At 35.6% G+C, this 20,152-nt stretch overlaps 1 protein-coding gene across 2 annotated transcripts in view; it reads left to right on the forward strand.

Annotated features, from left to right (window-relative positions):
- The window catches only part of LOC148950664 (neuron-specific calcium-binding protein hippocalcin-like), a 257,313-nt gene that overhangs the window by 80,559 nt on the left and 156,602 nt on the right, over positions 1-20,152 (forward strand). For both annotated transcript variants that reach the window (XM_089091695.1, XM_089091696.1), the window contains exons 3-4: positions 388-438; positions 12,141-12,262. In XM_089091695.1, coding sequence (XP_088947821.1) covers positions 388-438; positions 12,141-12,262 — 173 coding nt within the window. The remainder of the gene's footprint in view (positions 1-387; positions 439-12,140; positions 12,263-20,152) is intronic.

Below are 20,152 nucleotides of genomic sequence, written 5' to 3' on the forward strand. Positions count from 1 at the left end.
AAAAGTAAATGTATGTCATAGCCTATTGACCTATGTATAGCTAAGATACATGTTTTAAGTACGATATGTATTTGGGGTATATATGGATATAAATATACTTTTTTGTATTGAGTATTAGTTTTAGCTAGTTTTTCGCAGAAATCGCTCAATGGCTGAAAATACGTTTAAAAAAAATCCAATCTTAACTATTAAAGTAGTCAAACACTTATATTGTGTTTCTTCTTAACTGGGTGTCTAAAATTATACTTTATTTTTGCATAATTTTCTTCATTTTTTACCTTCCCAATGTTTTAAAGCCTTCAACAACCACTGTTCATTTTTTTCTGTTATTATTTTATTCCCTCGCTGTGTCAACTTTTGCTAATTCTAATATTTCTTCTCTCGTAGGTACGTCTTCTGTATACGGCAGATCGAATCCTGGAGATTTCCATAAACCATGTAAGTTTCTATATGTTCTAACTGGAAGACGATTAAGCTATAAAAAAAACTACTGTTTCAAGTCTACAAAATATCTAAAACTATCAACCAATATTTTTTATTTATAACAAATTTTAGTAGCCTATTTTTTTGTATCCAAATATGATTTTTTTTTTCTGTAGAGAAGTGTAAAATAGCATTGGAAATGGCCACTGGAAAATAAAAATTGTTTTGTAGGGTTTTTTGACACCTTAAATAGACCAGCTACATCATAATTTTTGTTGTAATAAATGTCGGCCCAACTTTTTATGAAATGGTTCAGCTGCGGCAGAAAACGACGAAAAAGTTTGAATTGTTGAGGCCCTACTAATTCAAGATACCCGGAGTACAGATAATCAGATAAGCCTAGTTTCCCATTATATTGTTAAATGTTTCCACAATGAGTAGCGAACTATTGCCCTCTGAGGACCAATTTTTAACGCTTGGTCTAATTATTTTACTTAAAAGTAAGGTAAATTATCAAGTATGTTCCCAGTTCCAGCTTGGACTTAAGCCCTATCCATGAGGCTTCAGTCACCATTCACAAAGGTACCATTCGCAAAGGTCCACCCGTTCACAAAGGTCCACCCGTTCACTTCAGTTACCATTCACAAAGGTACCATTCGCAAAGGAACCCGTTCACAAAGGTTCACCCGTTCTCTTCAGTCACCATTCACAAAGTTACCCACTTTTCCTCTTCATAGTTTTGTATAAGTACTCAGAAGTACACACCAATAGTTGATTTCTCAAATGCTTCCACCTGTATTAATATATATAATAGCTAAGCTTTTGAAAGTATTGAACTGATTGACTGCAACAGAATTTTCGCTAGTGCTTCTGTACGGTTGCAAATAATCATTAGATGGTTTATAGTTGCTCTCGGATGATTTGCTTGATAGTATTTTGACACTGTTCAGGCAATAAGCTTTGATTTGAAAAATAACATGGAAGAAATCGGCACTTTTCTTTGGTGTGATTCGTTTTCACATGATTCGGGCGCTGAAACTGTACCTTTACACTAGATTTTCTTTCTTCCGGTATCATAGATATGATGATGATTCTTAGTAAAGATAAGCAACAAAAAACTTAATCGGTACTATTCTTCTCTGAAAAAAGAACTGCGAAACACAAACTTTTGTAAATAGACGAGATTTTTTGTAAATTTTCTGTATATTTGTCTAGGATTAATTTAAAGCTGAAATTTCGGAAGGGCAACTCCCTCCCGGGAAGTTATGATGTTGGTAAACTCCAGGAGGAGAATTTGAGAGAAACTTTCGAGGAACAGTTGAATACTAAACTTAAGAGTTTAAAATTTGACAATGTGGAAGATGGTTGGAACAATTTTAGAAAAACAATTTGCGAAGTTTCTGATGGTGTCTTAGGGAAGAAAGTTAAGACTTCAGCTAGGAATATTAGTGAAAAACCTTTATGTTTAATAGACAGAAGAAAGGGCTTGTACAAGAATTATCTGAGTTATAGATCATATGAAAACAAAAGGAATATAAAGAAAGCATTGAAATATAAAGTAAAGAGGTGCGAAGTGGAGGCCATAGATAAAATTGCCGAGGATCTTAAATATGCAGCTAGACGGCATAATAGTAAAATATTGTACTGGGATGTTATTATATTGAGAGGGAGTAGTCAATCGGGACTTGTCCCAGTTAAAGATAGGAACGGGACCACAATTATTGATAAGGAAAGAGTTAAAGAGAGATGGGCAGAACATTTTGAGAATGTGCTAAACCAAGGTAGAGCTGCAGGAAAAGATACAGAGAAAAATGAAAAAGTTTATGATATCTTGGATGTGAAGGAAGAATTAGCGACAGTACTAAAAGGATTAAAAATATAAAGGCTCCAGGTATTGATGGTGTGGTAAATTTGTTTCTTAAATTTGGTGGCTCTGAGGTTAGAAATAAGTTACTGAACATTATGAATATGATTATTGAAACAGGGGAAGTACCTAACGATTTTAGGAAAACCTTAATTAAACCACTATATAACAAAGGTGATAAGAGTGAGTATGATAATTATCGAGGCATTAGTCTGGTCTCTCTAGCTAGTAAATTATTTAGTAATATGATAATTTTTAAACTGAGAGATGCTGTAAACAAAGTTTTAAGAGAAGAAAAGTGTGGTTTTAAACAAGGTGGAGGATGTGTCGACCAAATTTTCACTCTTAGGTTAATAATAGAGAAGTGCCTGAGTTGTCAAACACCTTTGGTCCTCAGTTTTGTAGATTATGAGCAAGCGTTCAATTCTGATGATAGAAGAGCTTTAGAAAAGGTCTTATCCTTGTATGGTATACCAGACAAATACATTAAAGTAATTAGTGCCATGTACGAGAATAACACTGCTGTGGTTATGGTAGGAAAGGAGGTTGGCAGCTGGTTTTGTATTAAATCAGGAGTTAAGCAAGGTTGTGTTCTATTCCCCTTGATATGGATCATTTTGATGGACTTTGTCTTAAGGAGCACAGGAAAGGCACTGGGACACCAAGGAACCAAATGGGAGGAAAAACTCTCCTGGACTTGGATCATGCTGATGATTTAAGCATCCTATATGAAAGTTTGAGCAAAATGAATGAACTTTCAGAGGTTTTGCGAGTTCAAGGTGCTAGAATAGGTTATAAAATTAATATTAAGAAGACTAAGTAACTAAAGTTAGGAATAAGTGGAGATCGAACGGTGACGTTGGGTAACAAAAAGATTGATCAGATGGGCAGCTTCACTTACCTTGGTAGTATTATTAGTAAAGACATTGGGAGCAGTGAAGATGTTAAGAGTAGAATATTCAAGGTTCAGGGTGTTTTTTTTCACAGTTAAAATAAGTTTGGATGAATAGGAAGATAAGTCTGCAAACCATGATTAGAATATTAGAAGCTACAACGATGATAGTGGTCAAATTTGGCTCTGAAGCATGGGCACTCCGAAAAGCGGATGAAGATTCGCTAGATGTTTACCACAAAAATTGCCTAAGCATTGGTCTCTGTACCCGGCTGACTGACCGTATTTCAAAAATCAGGCTGTACGAAAAATGCAGTTCTATCCCACTTTCTAGGCCTATAGTGAAAGAAAGGTTGAGAAAGCTAGGGCACGTTTTGCGCATGAAGGATGACGGATTGCCAAAGATTGTCTTTTTCGGCCAACCGTCTAGGGCAATACGGAAAGCAGGCCTTCCTCGTCTGGGGTGGGATGACGTCATAAAGAAAGATTTAAAGGAAATGTAAACTTTCTAGGAGGGTGTAACAAGGAAGGCTTTGAATAGATTGGGATGGGGGAGGAGTGTTCGTAGCTGTATTGGCCTCAGGTGGCTTGGTGCTGCGATACTACTAAAATAGTATTAGTAGTATTGGATGTGTGGGTACCGCTGGCACCACTTATTGGATGTGTGGGTACCGCTGGCACCACTTATGGGATGTTTAACGTACGGGGGTCACCACTTTTAAAGGCAAAAATGGCGCAAAGAGTTGCTTTGCCACTTGCTGGAGGGGGAGATCCCTCGTCGGCTCCAAAATAGTGGGATTTCCGTGGTTACTCCAACGGTTCCGTCTATACTAGCGTGATCGGATGGTCTAGGGCCACCTTTAAAAGCCAAGGTTTACCAATAAGATTTCTAACTATCTCTTTAGACTCGACCTAAGCTGAAAAGTTAAAAGAGAACATAGTATAAGAAAAAGTCTTACTGTAATCACCTCACGCTGTATAAAACTCAAAACGGAACTGACAAAATCACACTTCTCATTCTCCAACTCTCTCAGCCACGAGTTGGGTGATGGGGGTGGTGGGTGAATTTTCCAAGCCAATCCAAGGACTTACTAACTTACTGGTCAACCTCCCTAACTGCGCAATTTCTTACCTCGTGGTCTATTAAGCAACTACGCAATTAAGAAGACCCAAAATGGCGTAACAAAATAAAAGGAAAATTAATGTTTATTACTCGAGGAAGGAAAATAATTAAGGGGCCAAAAGAAAGGAATCTGAGAGGGACATTTATCTAAGCAAACTGGGACCAAGGGTTCCAACACCTCCCTCCTAAGATAAATGGCCCGCATCCCTGGGGGATTGGCTGGAAACTCAGACATAAAATAAATAACACCAAACTTAAAATCACTAAACTTGTTTATCTTTTCTTCTACCAATGCCTCTGCTTCCACCGCTTGGCTCTGGATCGGTCGTCCTCGACACGTCTCTACTGTAGGACCACCATGGTCTAGATCGTCTAACATCCGCATTTGGTTTTCAAAGTTGAAGTCCCCAAGATTCGTAGAAATTCATTGTGCCCAGCACAATCAAAACAAAAATTTTCTTGCTCCCACGAATTTACATTTGAGAGGAGCAGAGAATCAGTTCCTGGCCCTTTCGATGATGTCAGTCTTCATGAAGAATTGGCTGCATTTGCTTTTTAATTTCCATCTGTGGAAAAAAACTCGCATCTCAATAAAAAAGCAAATTGCCCCTTGGCATAATTTCAAATAGTCTAGGGCCAAAAATACAAAGGCCTGTGAAAACAATAGGGGTGCAGGAAAATGAAGTAAAAATCTGAGCGAACCTTGACATACTTTTCTCTGGGTTCCATCCTCTACAATAATCTAATGATTAATGCTCGCCAATGACAAAGTAAGATAACATTGAAGACTGAAAAGACAAGGCTTCAGTAAAGGGATCACAATTTGTCCGTCAGTTGTGCATTGAGGAAAAGGGCTACCTTTCACATCTTCCCTCAGGGGATCTTCCCCAAGGGATTCCTCTCCCTCAAAAAGGAACAAACCCTCTTTTCAGTTGATCCGACCAATATCAGATTCCTTCCCAAATTTCTTCGATCCAACCCAAAATTCAGTGCCCTTTAATCTTTCCGTAACCCGTTGTTGACAAGTCAATTCTATGTCAAGATTATCTGTAGTTTCTCTTAATTTGTAATGGGTGTTCTCCTCCCTCCTAAGTTTTTCAGTTTTATTGTAATTTTGCAATTTTTCCAGTGGCTCTTGGACCTCTTTGTCCCCCCTATTTTTTCTTTTAGCTAGGCACAGCCCAGATAATTTTTTATTTTTCTCCACAGCATACTGAATCTCCAAAGTTTGTCTTTTTTCTACACTTCTCTTTTCATCTAAACTTTTCTCAGTTTTGTCATTCACGCAAAATAATAAATTATCACTAAATATGAATTGGCCTCCAGTGTCCACCATCTTTGACTGCATTTCTTCATTGTAGCTCCGTTTAATATCTCTTTTCTCCCTCTTAGTTCTCTTTTGTTTTATAGTAGCATTAATTAAATCATCATGAAATCTGAATTGGACTCCAGTGTCCATCTTCGACTGCCTTTCTTTATTGTAGTTCCACTTAATATCTTTCTTCTCTCTTTTAGTCTTCTTTATTCTTACCGCAGCAAAAAATATTTATTCATCAAATGGGAACTGAACTCCGACATTTGGTTTTTTCATATTCTACTAAAATTTCTCGAACTTTCCGAGGAAAAGCGCGTAAAATAAATTTTGTCTCATTTCTCTCTGGTACACTCAGCGTTTCATTTTGGCCTGTACTTTTAGCGTCTCATATTCATTAAAAGTGTTCTCAATTTTTCCATTATCTGCAAATTTTCCTGAAAAATCAATTTTGTGCGTCTTATTTTCAATATTATCTTTTCTTTTTACTTCCGCTCCCCTTTTTTGTGGATTATCAACATGTTGAACCCGCGTATCAAGTATTTCGTTTTTTCGACAGGGTGACACAGCCTCCCAATTTGCTTTATGGGCCGGTACACCACCCCGCCTTGTCAATGAAGTAGCATATTTTCCCGTAAAAGCGTTTAATGTCCGGTAATTTTCTTTTTCTAGTAATTGATTCTTAGACAAACTATTATGGCTATCTGACAGCCTAGAAGTTAGTTGTGATAAAATCTCACTTTCTGGAATTCCCCAGCGGGCTTCTATTAGGCCTATCATGGTTCTTTTAAACTCTTGATGATATCTTTCTTCTTTATCTCTAGCTATTTTATCATTCTCCTTTTTTCGTTCTCTAGATATTCTGTCAGCCTCTTCCATTCGGTCTCAGGCTATTCTATCAACCGCTTTCTTTTTTTCTCTAGGTCTTCTTTATTCCTTTGTGAAATTTAATATTCTTTGCGCCATATCTATTTGAGTACCCTTTTGCAAGACCTTGATGGATCTTTATGCAACATTGTTCTTATTACTTAGACTACTTTGGTTACGTCTGTCATTATTTCTTCTTAATTCATTTTCTGAATTCATTTGTTCCATATCTGTACTATCTCTATCCCGCAACTCCCCTTCATTTGGCACAGCGTCTGAGGGATGAGTTCGTTTTGTTTTTTCACATATTATTTCTTCCTTGTTTATTTCACACCCTCTCATTTTACCGCGTATACTTCTTTCTGATTATATTATCTCTTATTCAATTAGTCAATAACCGGTAAGTTCAACAATTTTTCCAATAACCGGAATGTCTAGACATCATTAGGGAATAAAGACTTCTTTCACAACTAGCAGTTTCATGCGAGTGAAATATATCTCCGAAAAACGAATTAACAGGGGTTGGACGAGAAAATAAACAGAAAAACCGTGCAAATATTCCACTAGTGAATTAGCTAGAATAAACTCAAACAGGAGAACTACCCTGTAAAACAATTCACGTATCCTCTCTGGATACTCGTGTTCCAAATATAATCTCCTCCTGGGCAGATTACTCAATAGGACAGGTGCCTTCCACCTTTCTTGTCCAATGTGCGCACAAACTGACAAATTCTCCTAATTTGTCGTCCTCAATACTCTTATAACCTTCGTCACTGAAGATTATATATAAGTCCGCCAATTCACTCAAATACTAACCCAACTTTCAACGTTTTCTTATCTGTCCTTAAACCCTGTAATACTTTTTAATATGGAGATTTCCCCACTAGAAACTCAACTAATTAATTTCACGTTATTCTTTTTTATATTTGTCTAACAAGGCACACAGCCCATTATAGACCTTCATAATTCTATTAATTAATTGCGTATTTTTGCCTTTATATATGTTACCACAATAGGCCACTCTCTAGGCCAAATTAACCCGTTTCTTCGAAAACGCAGAATTCTTACCAATGTTATTAATAGCTCATTATCTTGATGCCACCACTTATTGGATGTGTGAGTGCCGCTGGCACCACTTATTGGATGTGTATGGGTACCGCTGGCACCACTTATGGGATGTTTAAGGTACGGGGGTCACCACTTTTAAAGGCAAAAATGGCGCAAAGAGTTGCTTTGCCACTTGCTGGAGGGGGATATCCCTCGTCGGCTCCAAAATAGTGGGATTTCCGTGGTTACTCCAACGGTCCCGTCTATACTAGCGTGATCGGATGGTCTAGGGCCACCTTTAAAAGCCAAGTTTTACTAATAAGATTTCTAACTATCTCTTTAGACTCGACCTAAGCTGAAAAGGTAAAAGAGAACATAGTGTAAGAAAAAGTCTTACTGTATTCACCTCACGCTGTATAAAAACTCAAAACGGAACTGACAAAATCACACTTCCCATTCTCCAACTCTCTCAGCCGCGAGTTGGGTGATGGGGGGTGGTGGGTGAATTTTCCCAGCCAATCCAAGGACTTACTAGCTTACTGGTCAACCTCCTTAACTGCGCAATTTCTTACCTCGTGGTCTATTAAGCGACTACGCAATTAAGAGGACCCAAAATGGCGTCATAAAATAAAAGGAAAATTAATATTTATTACTCGGGGAAGGAAAATAATTAAGGTACCAAAAGAAAGGAACCTGGGAGGGATATTTATCTAAACAAACTGGGACCAAGGGTTCCAATAAGTAGTATCTATCATTGGGAATATTTTCTAATGCTGCCAAGTTCGACTAGATAGATTTGAACATAATGAATTTTACATGTTAGAATTAATATGAAATGTAGATTTATCTTCTTTGGAGATATTAATCAAAATAACTTCTTTTTTAACTGAACAGTGTTTTGGAAATGCTCGGTCTTTTTCTAACTGTCTAATACCATAAACAACCTGATAACATGTCCTTCTTTCCACTAAAATATATCAATGCAGCTTTTGTCTCAAAGGGGCTTTTTGCAATTGTTGTAGCTCATGCGTTTGGAGCTACGGATAAATTGTTGTCCCCAGAAGCAAACATTTTCTTAGTCTAATTGAAATGGCTATCTTGAAAATTTGATTCACTGCCAAATGGACTTTGGGGGTATCTGGACACAAGATAGGTGATAGGTTGACTTTGGTTTCATTTCAGTGCTTACAGAAAAAAACTTATTTGACCAAATAAAGCTTCTCTCAACTTTCTACGATCATTCTATTTGAAAACAACAGGGGAGGGGGCAATAGAAAACACATGATGTTAGCCACGCCTCTCTTTACCGTACCAATTCCACATTATTGACTGTAAAATACGAAGCAGCCATGGCTTCGTTATCACTAAAACGAGAGACAACTATTTAGGGCTTCTTTAATTCTCTATGATAATAGAAGTTGAAAAACAAATATAATCAAATAATTGATGGCATTCTATTAACTCCAATCCTGGGATAAATACTAATACTTATTAAACAATTTTAGAGGAAATCTCACCAAGAGTATGCACAAAGTATATATCTTTTTAATGATTCAATAGGAAAATAACCCAAAATCAAATAACAACAAATAGGCAATGTGTAATCTGTGAAAAGGTAATCATGACCCATCAGACAATATTAGGCCTGTTTTTTCACTTATTAATGTGCTATGATCTTACATCTTTTGTCAGAAAACGCTTAAAATTGAAATCTTTGAACTAAGATCTTACATCTTTTGTCGTTTTTGTGCAAAAGTCATTCATCATTCTGCTCTGATCAGATGTCTCAGAAGAATCATAAGTAGATCATCAAAGTTATTTCATCATTGTTCTATATGGCAGAACAGTGGCGGTCTTTACACTTTTTGCTAATATCATTGAGCTGTAAGATCTTAGAACAAAGATGAGTTAAAAAACGATAATCTTTGCAGAAAGATGTAAGATCTTAGATGTAAGATCTTAGTGCTAAAAAACGGGCCTATTTTTACAATTTTGGGTGCCCGTTTCACTGACTGTATTTCAAACAGTAAGCTCTACGTAAAATGTGATTCTATCCCACTTTCTAGGGCTGTAAACAGAGAAAGATTAAGATGGCTAGGACATGTTCTGTGGATGAAAGATGACAGATTGCCAAAGATCGACTTTTCCAGCAAACCATCTAGAGTCAAACGAAAAACAGTTTGTCCCCAAATTAAGTGGGAGGACATCCTTAGGAAGGATTTAAGGGAAACTGGAACTTCTTGGGAGGGTGTAAAGAGGAGGGTGTAAAAACTAAGATAAATAACAATTACCATTTGAAAGCATAGATGAACTGCGGTACCGAGGTAACCATTATTGCTAACTAACCAAGGTAATTCACAAGAATGAAGTTGTTAACTTGTTTTTGATCCGCATAATTTTAAAACCCTTCGTGATAATAAGCCTGCAAATAAGGAGTAAATCTGTGTCTTCAGTATGGCTTTGTCAGGAGAATTTGCGCGTGTATTTTACATTTCTGGTAGCTCCAGTCTCAATTGGTGCTTTTTAGGGCGCAAAAGTTGAATCAGGCGCAATTGAAGCGACTTTTTTTTTTAAGTGGAATCTGGGGAGCCAAACGCTGTTTCTAGTCAGCTGAGTTGGCCTGAAAAATCCATATGGAGGACAGGCTATACTTTGTATTAATCTTGATCGAAGCTAAAAAAAAAACGAAAGCATAAAAACTAAATAAAAATAAAAAAAGCTCTTTTTTAATGCTGATTCCTAATACACTCGAATTTATTCATTAAAAACTATTAGCATGAAAGACTTTGTATAATTTTAGAGAGAAAAAAAGTCTAACGTATGGATCATTGAACACTTCTGAAGGGACTCCTAAATTCTTAAACAGCCCTTTTTGGCCCAAATTTTGCCAATATCATTATTTTAAACTTTGGTTCTAAGAATAAGAATTGTATGTGGATGAAACGGGGATGGAATGTCAATTATTATTGAGAAAAGCTCTTGAGTGGAAAATGAAAGACTGCATGTGATTGGTTGACTGCACAGAGAAAGGAAGTGTAGGATGCTTCTCCCCGCGGGAAGGTTTGTCCAAACAGCCACCTCTTAGATATTAAAAAACGATCACGCTAAGTTTTACATTCAACATTTCAGATCGCTCTCCCTCATCTCCCTTATAAATTTTTTGATCGATGTAATTTTTACCAAGAGTAATAGCACTACAATTGTTTCGTCATTGTTTATTCCAATTATTCAAAAAAAATTGGGCCAAAAATTTGTCATTTCTATAGAGTGTACGTTTAGAGTGATTGGTTGACTGCACAGAGAAGGTAAGTGTAGGATGCTTTTCCCCGCGGGAAGGTTTGTCCGAACAGCCGCCTCTTAGATATTAGAAAACGATCACGCTAAGTTTTACATTCAACATTTCAGATCGCTCTCCCTCATCTCCCTTATAAATATTTTGATCGATGTAATTTTTACCAAGAGTAATAGCACTAAAATTGTTTCATCATTGTTTATTCCAATTATTCAACAAAATTGGGCCAAAAATTTATCATTTCTATAGAGTGTACGTTTAATATTTGCTTTTTTTCACTTAGGTTAAAATTTAGCACAAAAAGCTAGGCATTAGCTTAGCACAAAAAAAAACATACCCCTATACTAAAATTTGATTTATGGGGTTTTCATTAGGTTTTAATGTTGCTTTTTGCTTTCTTAGATAAAAAAAGAAGATATTTTAGTGTTCTTATGGATCCCAGCACCAAAGATAGAAAATTAAAGAAGAGAGATGTATATTTACAACGTTTGATTCACTTTAAACCCTAGCAGAAGCCAAAAGCAAAGCCTCGATAAAAGACTTGGTTTATGTGTTGTCAATATTTTGTCCAATTTCTATATACGAAAATAGATAGCACTTGGCTAAAGAAAAAAAAATACGACAAAGGATAGAAAAAAAGATGTGGAACATTATCTTAAATAGAATTTACAAAAATTGTGGTAATTTCAACGTTGAAAAATATAATGACAATCACAATGGATGTTTCAATTGCAAAGGATAAACACAGACTAAACAACCATTATTGTGACTTGAGAGGCTGTACAATTAAAAACAACGGCTTTCGCGTATTTTTGTTTTTAAATAAGAAACTATGATTAGACAATGGACTCAAAAAATTTAAATGCACTACTTAAAGTCTTTAAATCAGTATTTTACCAGTGGTAGGCTATTTACAAGCATTAACTTTAGTTTTTATATAATAAATGCTTACAGGGTGAAACCCAAATTAAAAGAGTAATATACTAGAAATCCCGATCCTAGTAACAAAAAAAGAAGCAAAAACCATGAGATGGAAACGCCAGGAGCACAAGCCATTTCATAGGACCCAGTCTGAACTTACCAATGGGCCCCGACCCCCTCGAGATGTTGATGTTTTTTGGGTTTTTTTTTTAACAATTTTATATGTTACAGGTTTTCTGTGTTCTTATCAAAGTTTTTGCCTTCCAAGATTTCAGTCAACTCGAAACCCAACTTTGCTTAAAGAAGAATTTCTTGTGCTTTAGAATAAAGAAATTGAAAGAAAGAAATATAATAAGAATCTGAGAAAAAGGAAATTGCTGTATATAATTTTTTTTTCAGCTTGGGATTGTCGTTATGATTACACCTCTCACCGTTGCCCTCCTCCAGACTTGGATACCCTTTGTAGCATAACGAAATTTAGTAGGAAAGAAATCCAGCAGATGTATCGGGCGTTTAAACAGGTGAATATTTGGCTTTACCTTTTTTTTATAATGAATTTGAGGGGATTTTAGTGGGATTCTTATGTTCTAAGGAGATGTCAATTAGTTAAATGAATAAATAAATGGAAATTCAAAGAGAACTGAAGAGAGATAATAGAACTTAGGACAAGCGGAAACTAACTAATATAAGCAGTTAGAAATGAACGGAAGGTCATAGTTGACTCTTCAAGGGGCCCACTTGAAGCCATAAGATAACAAATATTACTAATCTTGACATGATTCTTGTTTAAACAAGGTGTAATATACCTTTTTAAGAACCTCTAATCTGATATATCTTAATAAGAAACCTTTCTGCTAAATACGCAACGGAAGATATTTTTGAATGGCTATTTTTCAGTTTTGATTCGATAAATTGCAGGGGTTTGGGGTGAAAGGGCACGAGTAATGTAGCAGGGTTCAACATATCTAATTGTATGTACATTCTAACTATCTATAAGTATCCATTGAGTCTTTTAAGTCCTGGAGAAATCGAGTAAATGGAAGAAACTGAACCCTTTAAAAAGTCTATAGGATTTCTTAGAAAAAGTTGTTTTCTTATATAAATTCGATTAAATTCTAACACATGGATATTGTACCCACCGACTTATACCTAAGACCTGCGTTTCAGCTTAGTTAATCCAGTTTGTAAACAATGAAAGCATGACCTTGCCATTTAACTTTAAGACACCGCCTACCCACTAAATATTTCCATCCTAATAAGCTAAAGGAGGTAATTTGAACCCCTAGACGATACTTAAATTATGTGCTTATTTGGTGGATGTGTTACCGCAAATGTCCAAAATTGGTGAATTTTGACATTCACTTTGAAAATCTGAAATACTTTTTTTTCTTCTTGAATTTTTTCAGCGTTTCCAGTCAACTTTTTCAGTTTGATGCAAGGTTTAATGATGACAGGTTAGGTTAGCTTAGGTTTAGTTAAGTTGGGTTTTTAACCGATTTCAGACATTTATCACCAAGATTGACCTAACCTAACTTTGACTTTTACCACCATAGCTTGCATAAAACTGAAAAAGCTGACCCGTAAAGCTAATTGAATCCTAGCAGAGAAAATGAAATTTCGGACATTCACTGGTGAATGTCGACATTACCCAGATTTTGGACATTTACGGTAACATATGCATTAGCAATGTATGGCCCATCCTTTAACTATATTTAGTTTCAACTACGGACGTGAACCAATCACTGATGTGGAAGCTGACACTATGACTAATAATTAAATAGGCAAAAACTATGCACATTTCCAAAGAAACGAGAATTAATCAACCAACTGAATGTATCAACGTTAGATACAAAGAAACTGAACTTCCGAATGAGAGCTTAGTTTGAATTTCCGATGCTTACCTAATTAAATAAAAAAGAACAAGTTTTTTTCAACTGAAAGGAGCAGCATTAAGACTCAAGACGAACAGAAAGGATTCTGTTTATGAAGAGGTTGCCCCCTGCTCATTACTGAAGCTCTTTACGCTAAAGTTTCTTGCACATTTAAAAAAGCTTCCTATTCTAACTAAACGGCTCTTGTGTTTCAGGAGCCACTCTTGAAAAATTGGGACAAACAGCTAAGTTTTAGCATAAGGAACTACAATACTGAGGAGGAGGGCTACCCCTTCATATACAGTGTAATTTATGTTTGTTTCGAGCTTCAATGTTTTTCCTTACTTTGAGTTGAAAAAAACTTGTTTCTTTCATTTTAATTTCTGATCGTTTTTCAATTAATGCCGGTAAATCTGGTTCATCCTCCATGAAAAATTCCCTCTCTAATGGTTTATTCCTCAGTGGAAGTTCCTCCCGCGAAAAATACACCCCCCCCCCTGTAGAATTTCCTCCGGACAACTTCATATTCACTTAAAATCCCCCCCCCCCTTAAAATTTCTTGCGGACAAATCAGCCTGAAAAATTCTCCTTGGCATACTTTCATATGAAAAAGACTGTAATTTTTAATTGTTTTCCCGATCATTCCGGAAATTCCTCCTTCCGTGGAAATGTTTTCCTGGTCATCCAAACACACTGAAAATAGCCCCCAGATAATTCTCGTGGAACATCTCCAGATACAAAATTGAGTTGGCAAAGAGAAAGCAAGACAAATAAAAAAAAATCGTATAGAGATTCTGTCAAATTTTTCCAGTACAGAATTTCCCCTGGAAAGTTCACACCCGGAAACTCCCCTCGGTCCCTACGGAAAATTCTCCCTATGGAAACCCATCCCATGCACAAAATCCCCTCTCCCCATAAAATGTCTGTATACTTCCCAACAACAAACACCATACGTAAACAATGGGCAATTTCATAACTTACAGGCCTCTTCCCACGGCCTGTGGGGGGTCATGTTGTACCTAAAGGCATAGTTATTGGATTTCCAACCATGCTGAACAAAATAACTATCTCAAAATTTTGATCAGGAAAATTTGGGGAAAAGGGACATGGGAGGGGGGCTGGTTGCCCTCTAATCTTTTTGGTCATTTAAAAAGGACAGTAGAACTATTAATTTCCGTTCTAATACACCATCTCCCGATCTTCTAGGACCATTATTTCGATACGATCACCCTGAAAAAAACAAAACAAAAAAAAAACACATCCGTGAACTTTTTGCAAAATTTGCAGAAAATTGCAGCAAAATTCCACAGTTTTGTATATAGGAGCTTGAGCCTTCTACAACAAGTTTCTGTGATACGCTGAATCTGATGGTGCAATTTTCATTAAAACCCCTTGACTTTTAGGGAATGTTTCCCCATATTTTCGAAAATCTGGCAAAATTATTCTGTGATACGCTGAATCTGATGGTGCAATTTTCATTAAAACCCCTTGAATTTTAGGGAATGTTTGCCCATATTTTCGAAAATCAGGCAAATTTTCTTAGGCTCGTAACTTTTGATGAGTAACACCAAACTTCAGGAATCTTATATGTTTGGAATAATTATAATAATCTGATTCTTTTGCTATATCTACTGACATAAAAAATCCATTTTTTAGAGTTTTGATTACTATTGAGTCGAGTTGCTCCTTACTTACAATTCCTTATTACGAACTGTTTGATACTCAGGCGCATATACTTACCAAAGCATTTCTGTTCTGTGAAACAAGGAACGAAATTACTATACCACAAGTTTCTATTTTGAGTCAAATGCCTTTTAACTCCATGTCTCACTATGAGTGGGAAGGAGGGAGGGACTATATTTACAAGTTTATGAGGTAATTATTGGCTAGCCAAACTAAACTTTGATTTCAAAGTTCAGTTTTGGTATCGCCAACTACCTCATACAGTGGTAGATGTACTTACCAAAGCTTAGATTCCAGCCGATTTGGTGGTAGACTGATAAAATCGACTAATATAAACACTTACTCTTAAACTCAATTATTCAACTGGATAAGAAACTATATTACTGTTTGAGATACTAAAAACATAGAGTATCAGATTGTTCTTCGATTTCATGAAGGTGGTGTTGTCTGGTATCTGAAGACCAGCCAGCAGCAATCATTAAATAGCGAGTGTTATTGATTTTGATAGTGCCCGTAATGCCACCTTGCTTCGTAAACTTTTGAGTCCATTTTTCATGAGTCCATACTCCTCATTAGCCACCTTGTATACCGTTTTTATGGCTTATTTTAACTGAGAAGAAATGGTTCTAGCCACCACTTCTTGTTGTGCTGTCTTAGAAAAAGGAATGAAGAGGCTTTTTCTTTCTTTTTTACTTCCCACACTAGGTGTACGCTGTGCTTAGACAGATAATATTCTCACTTGGCACAAAGTCAGATCCATATCTAGAGTTGGTAGAGGGATAAGAGAGAATATTTCATGGGGCTTCACAGTTCTGGGTCTAAAAGAAAAGAGGAACTTGAGAGTTAAAAATTCCTTCGAAAACTATGCTGAAATGAAGGAAAAGGCATGAATTTCACTCCTTTGAAGACCAGATGTGATGGCAGTAATGAATACCGTCTTAAGAGTAAGGTCTTTCATATTCTTATTCCCCATGTCGAGAAATCGTTAACTTTGGGCTGTTCCTAGGGCAGTCTTACTGATCGTGGGAAAATATTTTTGCACCTCGAAGTTTCTAATGAAAATATTTATTGAGATATTTGGATTCGATGCCATGATTGGCTACGAGGGACTAAATGAGAGTAGATTGCGAGGGAGAATCTTGTTGCCATCTGGCCTCTTCTTTTTTTAAAATATTAGTATTTGAATCTCTCTTAGAATCAGACATCTTTCAAAATACTAAGACTGCTGATTCAACACGATCACCCTTGACAAAATCCCTTAAAAATATGAAAAAAATAAACAAAGCAACTTTATCACAAAAAGAAGGTTTCAGTTTATCATATTTCGAGGCTTCACCTTGGAAGCTCCAAGACATCTAGCACGTTTCATAGTGCGATAGCAGTAGCAGTGCAAGTCTCATCAACATCAGATCTCTTCTGAGGTTTGAAGATGTTTTCTCTATTTTTCTGTAAATATATTCTAAGACCACGCTGACTATACATGACGTATGAAGCAAAGAAGAAAAAATAATAAATGAAAAATGAAATCAAATAAAAATCAAAACTATCAGAAAGAGACTAACCGTTTCAATTAGTCATTTGTTCTAGGGCACAATTTTCATTACACCAGGTGCTCGTGTATCTTCGTTTTGGTATCAATTCTTCAGTCTACATTAAATCAAATGTATTGTAGTGACGGGCCCTGAGTAAAGAAAACCCACGCTAATACTTACCAATACAGAAGAATGAAAGTTTCAAAACGATTATTGCAACCGAAGAATCTGCATTTTATACTGACACTAAATGTCTAGAATTTACTTTGTTTAGCGATATCCACCAAAAGTTGTTGTTATAAGTTTATTTAATAATTTCAGAAAGATAGACAATAAATGAAAAATAAAATCAAATGGGCGAGAGAAACAAGGGTAGCGTCAGCCATTGGAGAAATATGAAACGAAAATAAGCAAATATTTCGACAAAGACCTCCGCCAAATCGTCTTCAGTGCTCAGAAAAAATAAAAAAATTTCAGTTGCTCTTTTCTTGAAGTTCTTGAAGTTTTCTTGAAATTGAAGAGTAACATTAAAAATTAAAACAAGCAGATATCATTCTGTATATGAGGCAGACTAACCCTTCCTTAACTGTCACTCTTAATGCTAAAGTCTTAAAGGTCATTAAAAATACTTCTCGTTCAATATTTGGTAGCATAATTAATTTGGTAGCATAAGAATTTCATGGGGATTATGAATAGATCAGTTATAGCCAGAACTTCAGGAAAAATTAGTGCATTATTAGCATAATTAACGTCACATTCTACTCTCGCTTCGCTGGTTAACTATAAGTTGACAAAGTGAATGCATGAAACGAAAATAAGCAGATATTTCGACAAAAACCTCCCTCCACCAAGTTGTTTTCAGTGCTCAGAAAAAAAAAACAAAAATTAAAACAAAATCTCACCTTCTGAAGTAAACTTCAAGAAAAGAGCAACAGAAATTTTTTTTTTTTCTGAGCACTGAAGACGACTTGGCGGAGGTCTTTGTCGGAATATTTGCTTATTTTGTTTCATATATCTCCACTGGCTGACACTACCCTTTTTTCTCTCGCCCATTTGATTTCATTTTTCATTTATTGTCCATCTTTCTTAAATTATTCAATAAACTTATAAAAACAAGTTTTGACGGATATCGTTAAACAAAATAAATTCTAGACATTTAGTTTCAGTATAAAATGCAGATTCTCCGGTTGCAATAATCGTTTCGAAACTTTCATATAACTGTATTGGTAAGTATTGGCGTGGGTTTTTCTTTACTCAGGGCCCGTTACTACAATATGTTTGGTTTAATGTAGACTGAGGAATTGATACCGAAAAGAAGATACACGAGCACCTCGTGTAATGAAAACTGTGACCTAGAACAAATGACTAATTGAAACGGTTAATCTCTATCTGATAGTGAAGTCATAAAAAATATTCTAAATTTGTTTTTTTCTTAAACTGATGCTCACTAACCTGACACATTCAAATTTAACACATGAAATCACAATAACAGTTAATGTTGGGTGTACAAAGTCATACGGCTTTTTGTAGCATGTGAAGGCATGACTGTGTAGAAAAGTAAAAACAAGATGGAAGAACATTGCTAAAAATTTTAATTCATAGAATCGTGTAGCCCTTTTCTATAATACCCTTCAGTTATTTTTTAAAACATCTAAATTCATTATTGATTTCCCATTTGACGCGTTGTTTTGTTCACTTTTTGCCCTTTCTTCTAAACTCACTTGACAATTCTCCTCACGAACAATAAATATTAAGGTATAATTTAAAATCCAAACCCTTCCGTGACTTCATGTTAAGCGAATAGACTTCTTTTGAAAGATGTTCGTTGAAATTATTAAATTTGCACAGAAAATTGTGATGTTGTTCCCTCTTGTATCTCCAGAGAGACAGATGTCTCATCAAAAGAAAGAATGACACAAATAAACATCAAAACCTAAATTTAATCGGGTCCCATTCAAGGGTGTAGTTTCAAGAAGGTGGAATTCAGCTGCTTTTAAGCCCTATAAGATCTCATTATTGGCAAAACTGGTTACAAAAATATATACTATACCGCTTTTTTCACTCTTATTTGCTTTTGCTACTAATCAGGACCAAGATGAAAGGAGTCGTCTTTCATCACTAAGATGATGGGCAAGATGTCTTCGTTCCGCGACTACTCTAACTATTCTCTTACCATCTGTAGGCGAATAACGTATATTCTGATCAATAAAAAATAGTGGAACAGAATCTGCTTAGTTTCAGAAGATGTTTTGTTTAATTAATTTTTCTAATTTAATTTTGCTATGAATATTTCCGGTTCAGGTTAGTAACACTGTCCTATTATTGAAAAACGTTTCAAATCTTGTCGAATTAGTGCTGAAGCGCCAAATATTCTTCTGTCACTAGTCCTTTATTGGCTTTTGGGAGGTACCTCAAATTCCATTTGATTTAAAGTGCGTTCAGGACAAATATACCACTTTTTTCACTCTTATTTACTTTTGCTACAAATCAGGACTAAGATGAAAGGAGCCGCCTTTCATCACTAAGATGAAGGGCATCATCAAAGGAGCCGCCTTTGATGAAGGGCAAGATGTCTTCGTTCCGCAACTACTCTAATTGTCCTCTTACCATCTGCATGCGATTAACGTAAATTATGTTCAATAAGAAATAGTTGAACAAAATCTGCTTAGTTTCAGAAGATTTTTTGTTTAATCAATTTTTCGAAGTTAATTTTGTTTTGAATATTTCTGGTTCAACTTAGTAACACTGTCCTATTATTGAAATTAATTTTAAAAACTTTTTCCACAAAATAAGTTTTTCAAAGAAAAGTAAAGAACTCCATTAAACAAAAATGAGCAAAAATAAAATCAAATAATCTACCAAGCGGGAAACTACTACAAATCAGCTTCTTTAAATAAATGAAACCCAAAACGAACAGAAATTACAATGAATAACCGAGTCAAACTCAAAACGAGCAGAAATTACCACAAGTTGGGCGAAAAACCCCTATGCCTTCCCAAGGCTAGAACAAAATTTGCACTTTGCTGAAAAAATACAAATGAATGTGTATTGTCAGTTTAATATACATATAGGCCTACTGATATTTAGTAATCAAAATGTTAAAATTATTTGATTCATTAAAGTTATAAAAGTAAAAAAAATTATATTTTTTTCAGTAAAGTGCAAATTTTGTTCTGGCCTTGGGAAGGCATAGGGGTTTTACGCTCAACTTATGTTAATTTCTGCTCGTTTTGAGTTTGACTCGGATATTTATTGTAATTTCTGTTGGTTTTCGGGTTCATTTATTTATTGATGCTGATTTGTGGTAGTTTTATACTTGGGAGAT

Source organism: Artemia sp. Qi Xiang Cuo, chromosome 7, assembly GCF_049724085.1.
Source record: "Artemia sp. Qi Xiang Cuo chromosome 7, ASM4972408v1, whole genome shotgun sequence".
NCBI classification, from domain to species: Eukaryota; Metazoa; Arthropoda; class Branchiopoda; order Anostraca; family Artemiidae; genus Artemia; species Artemia sp. Qi Xiang Cuo.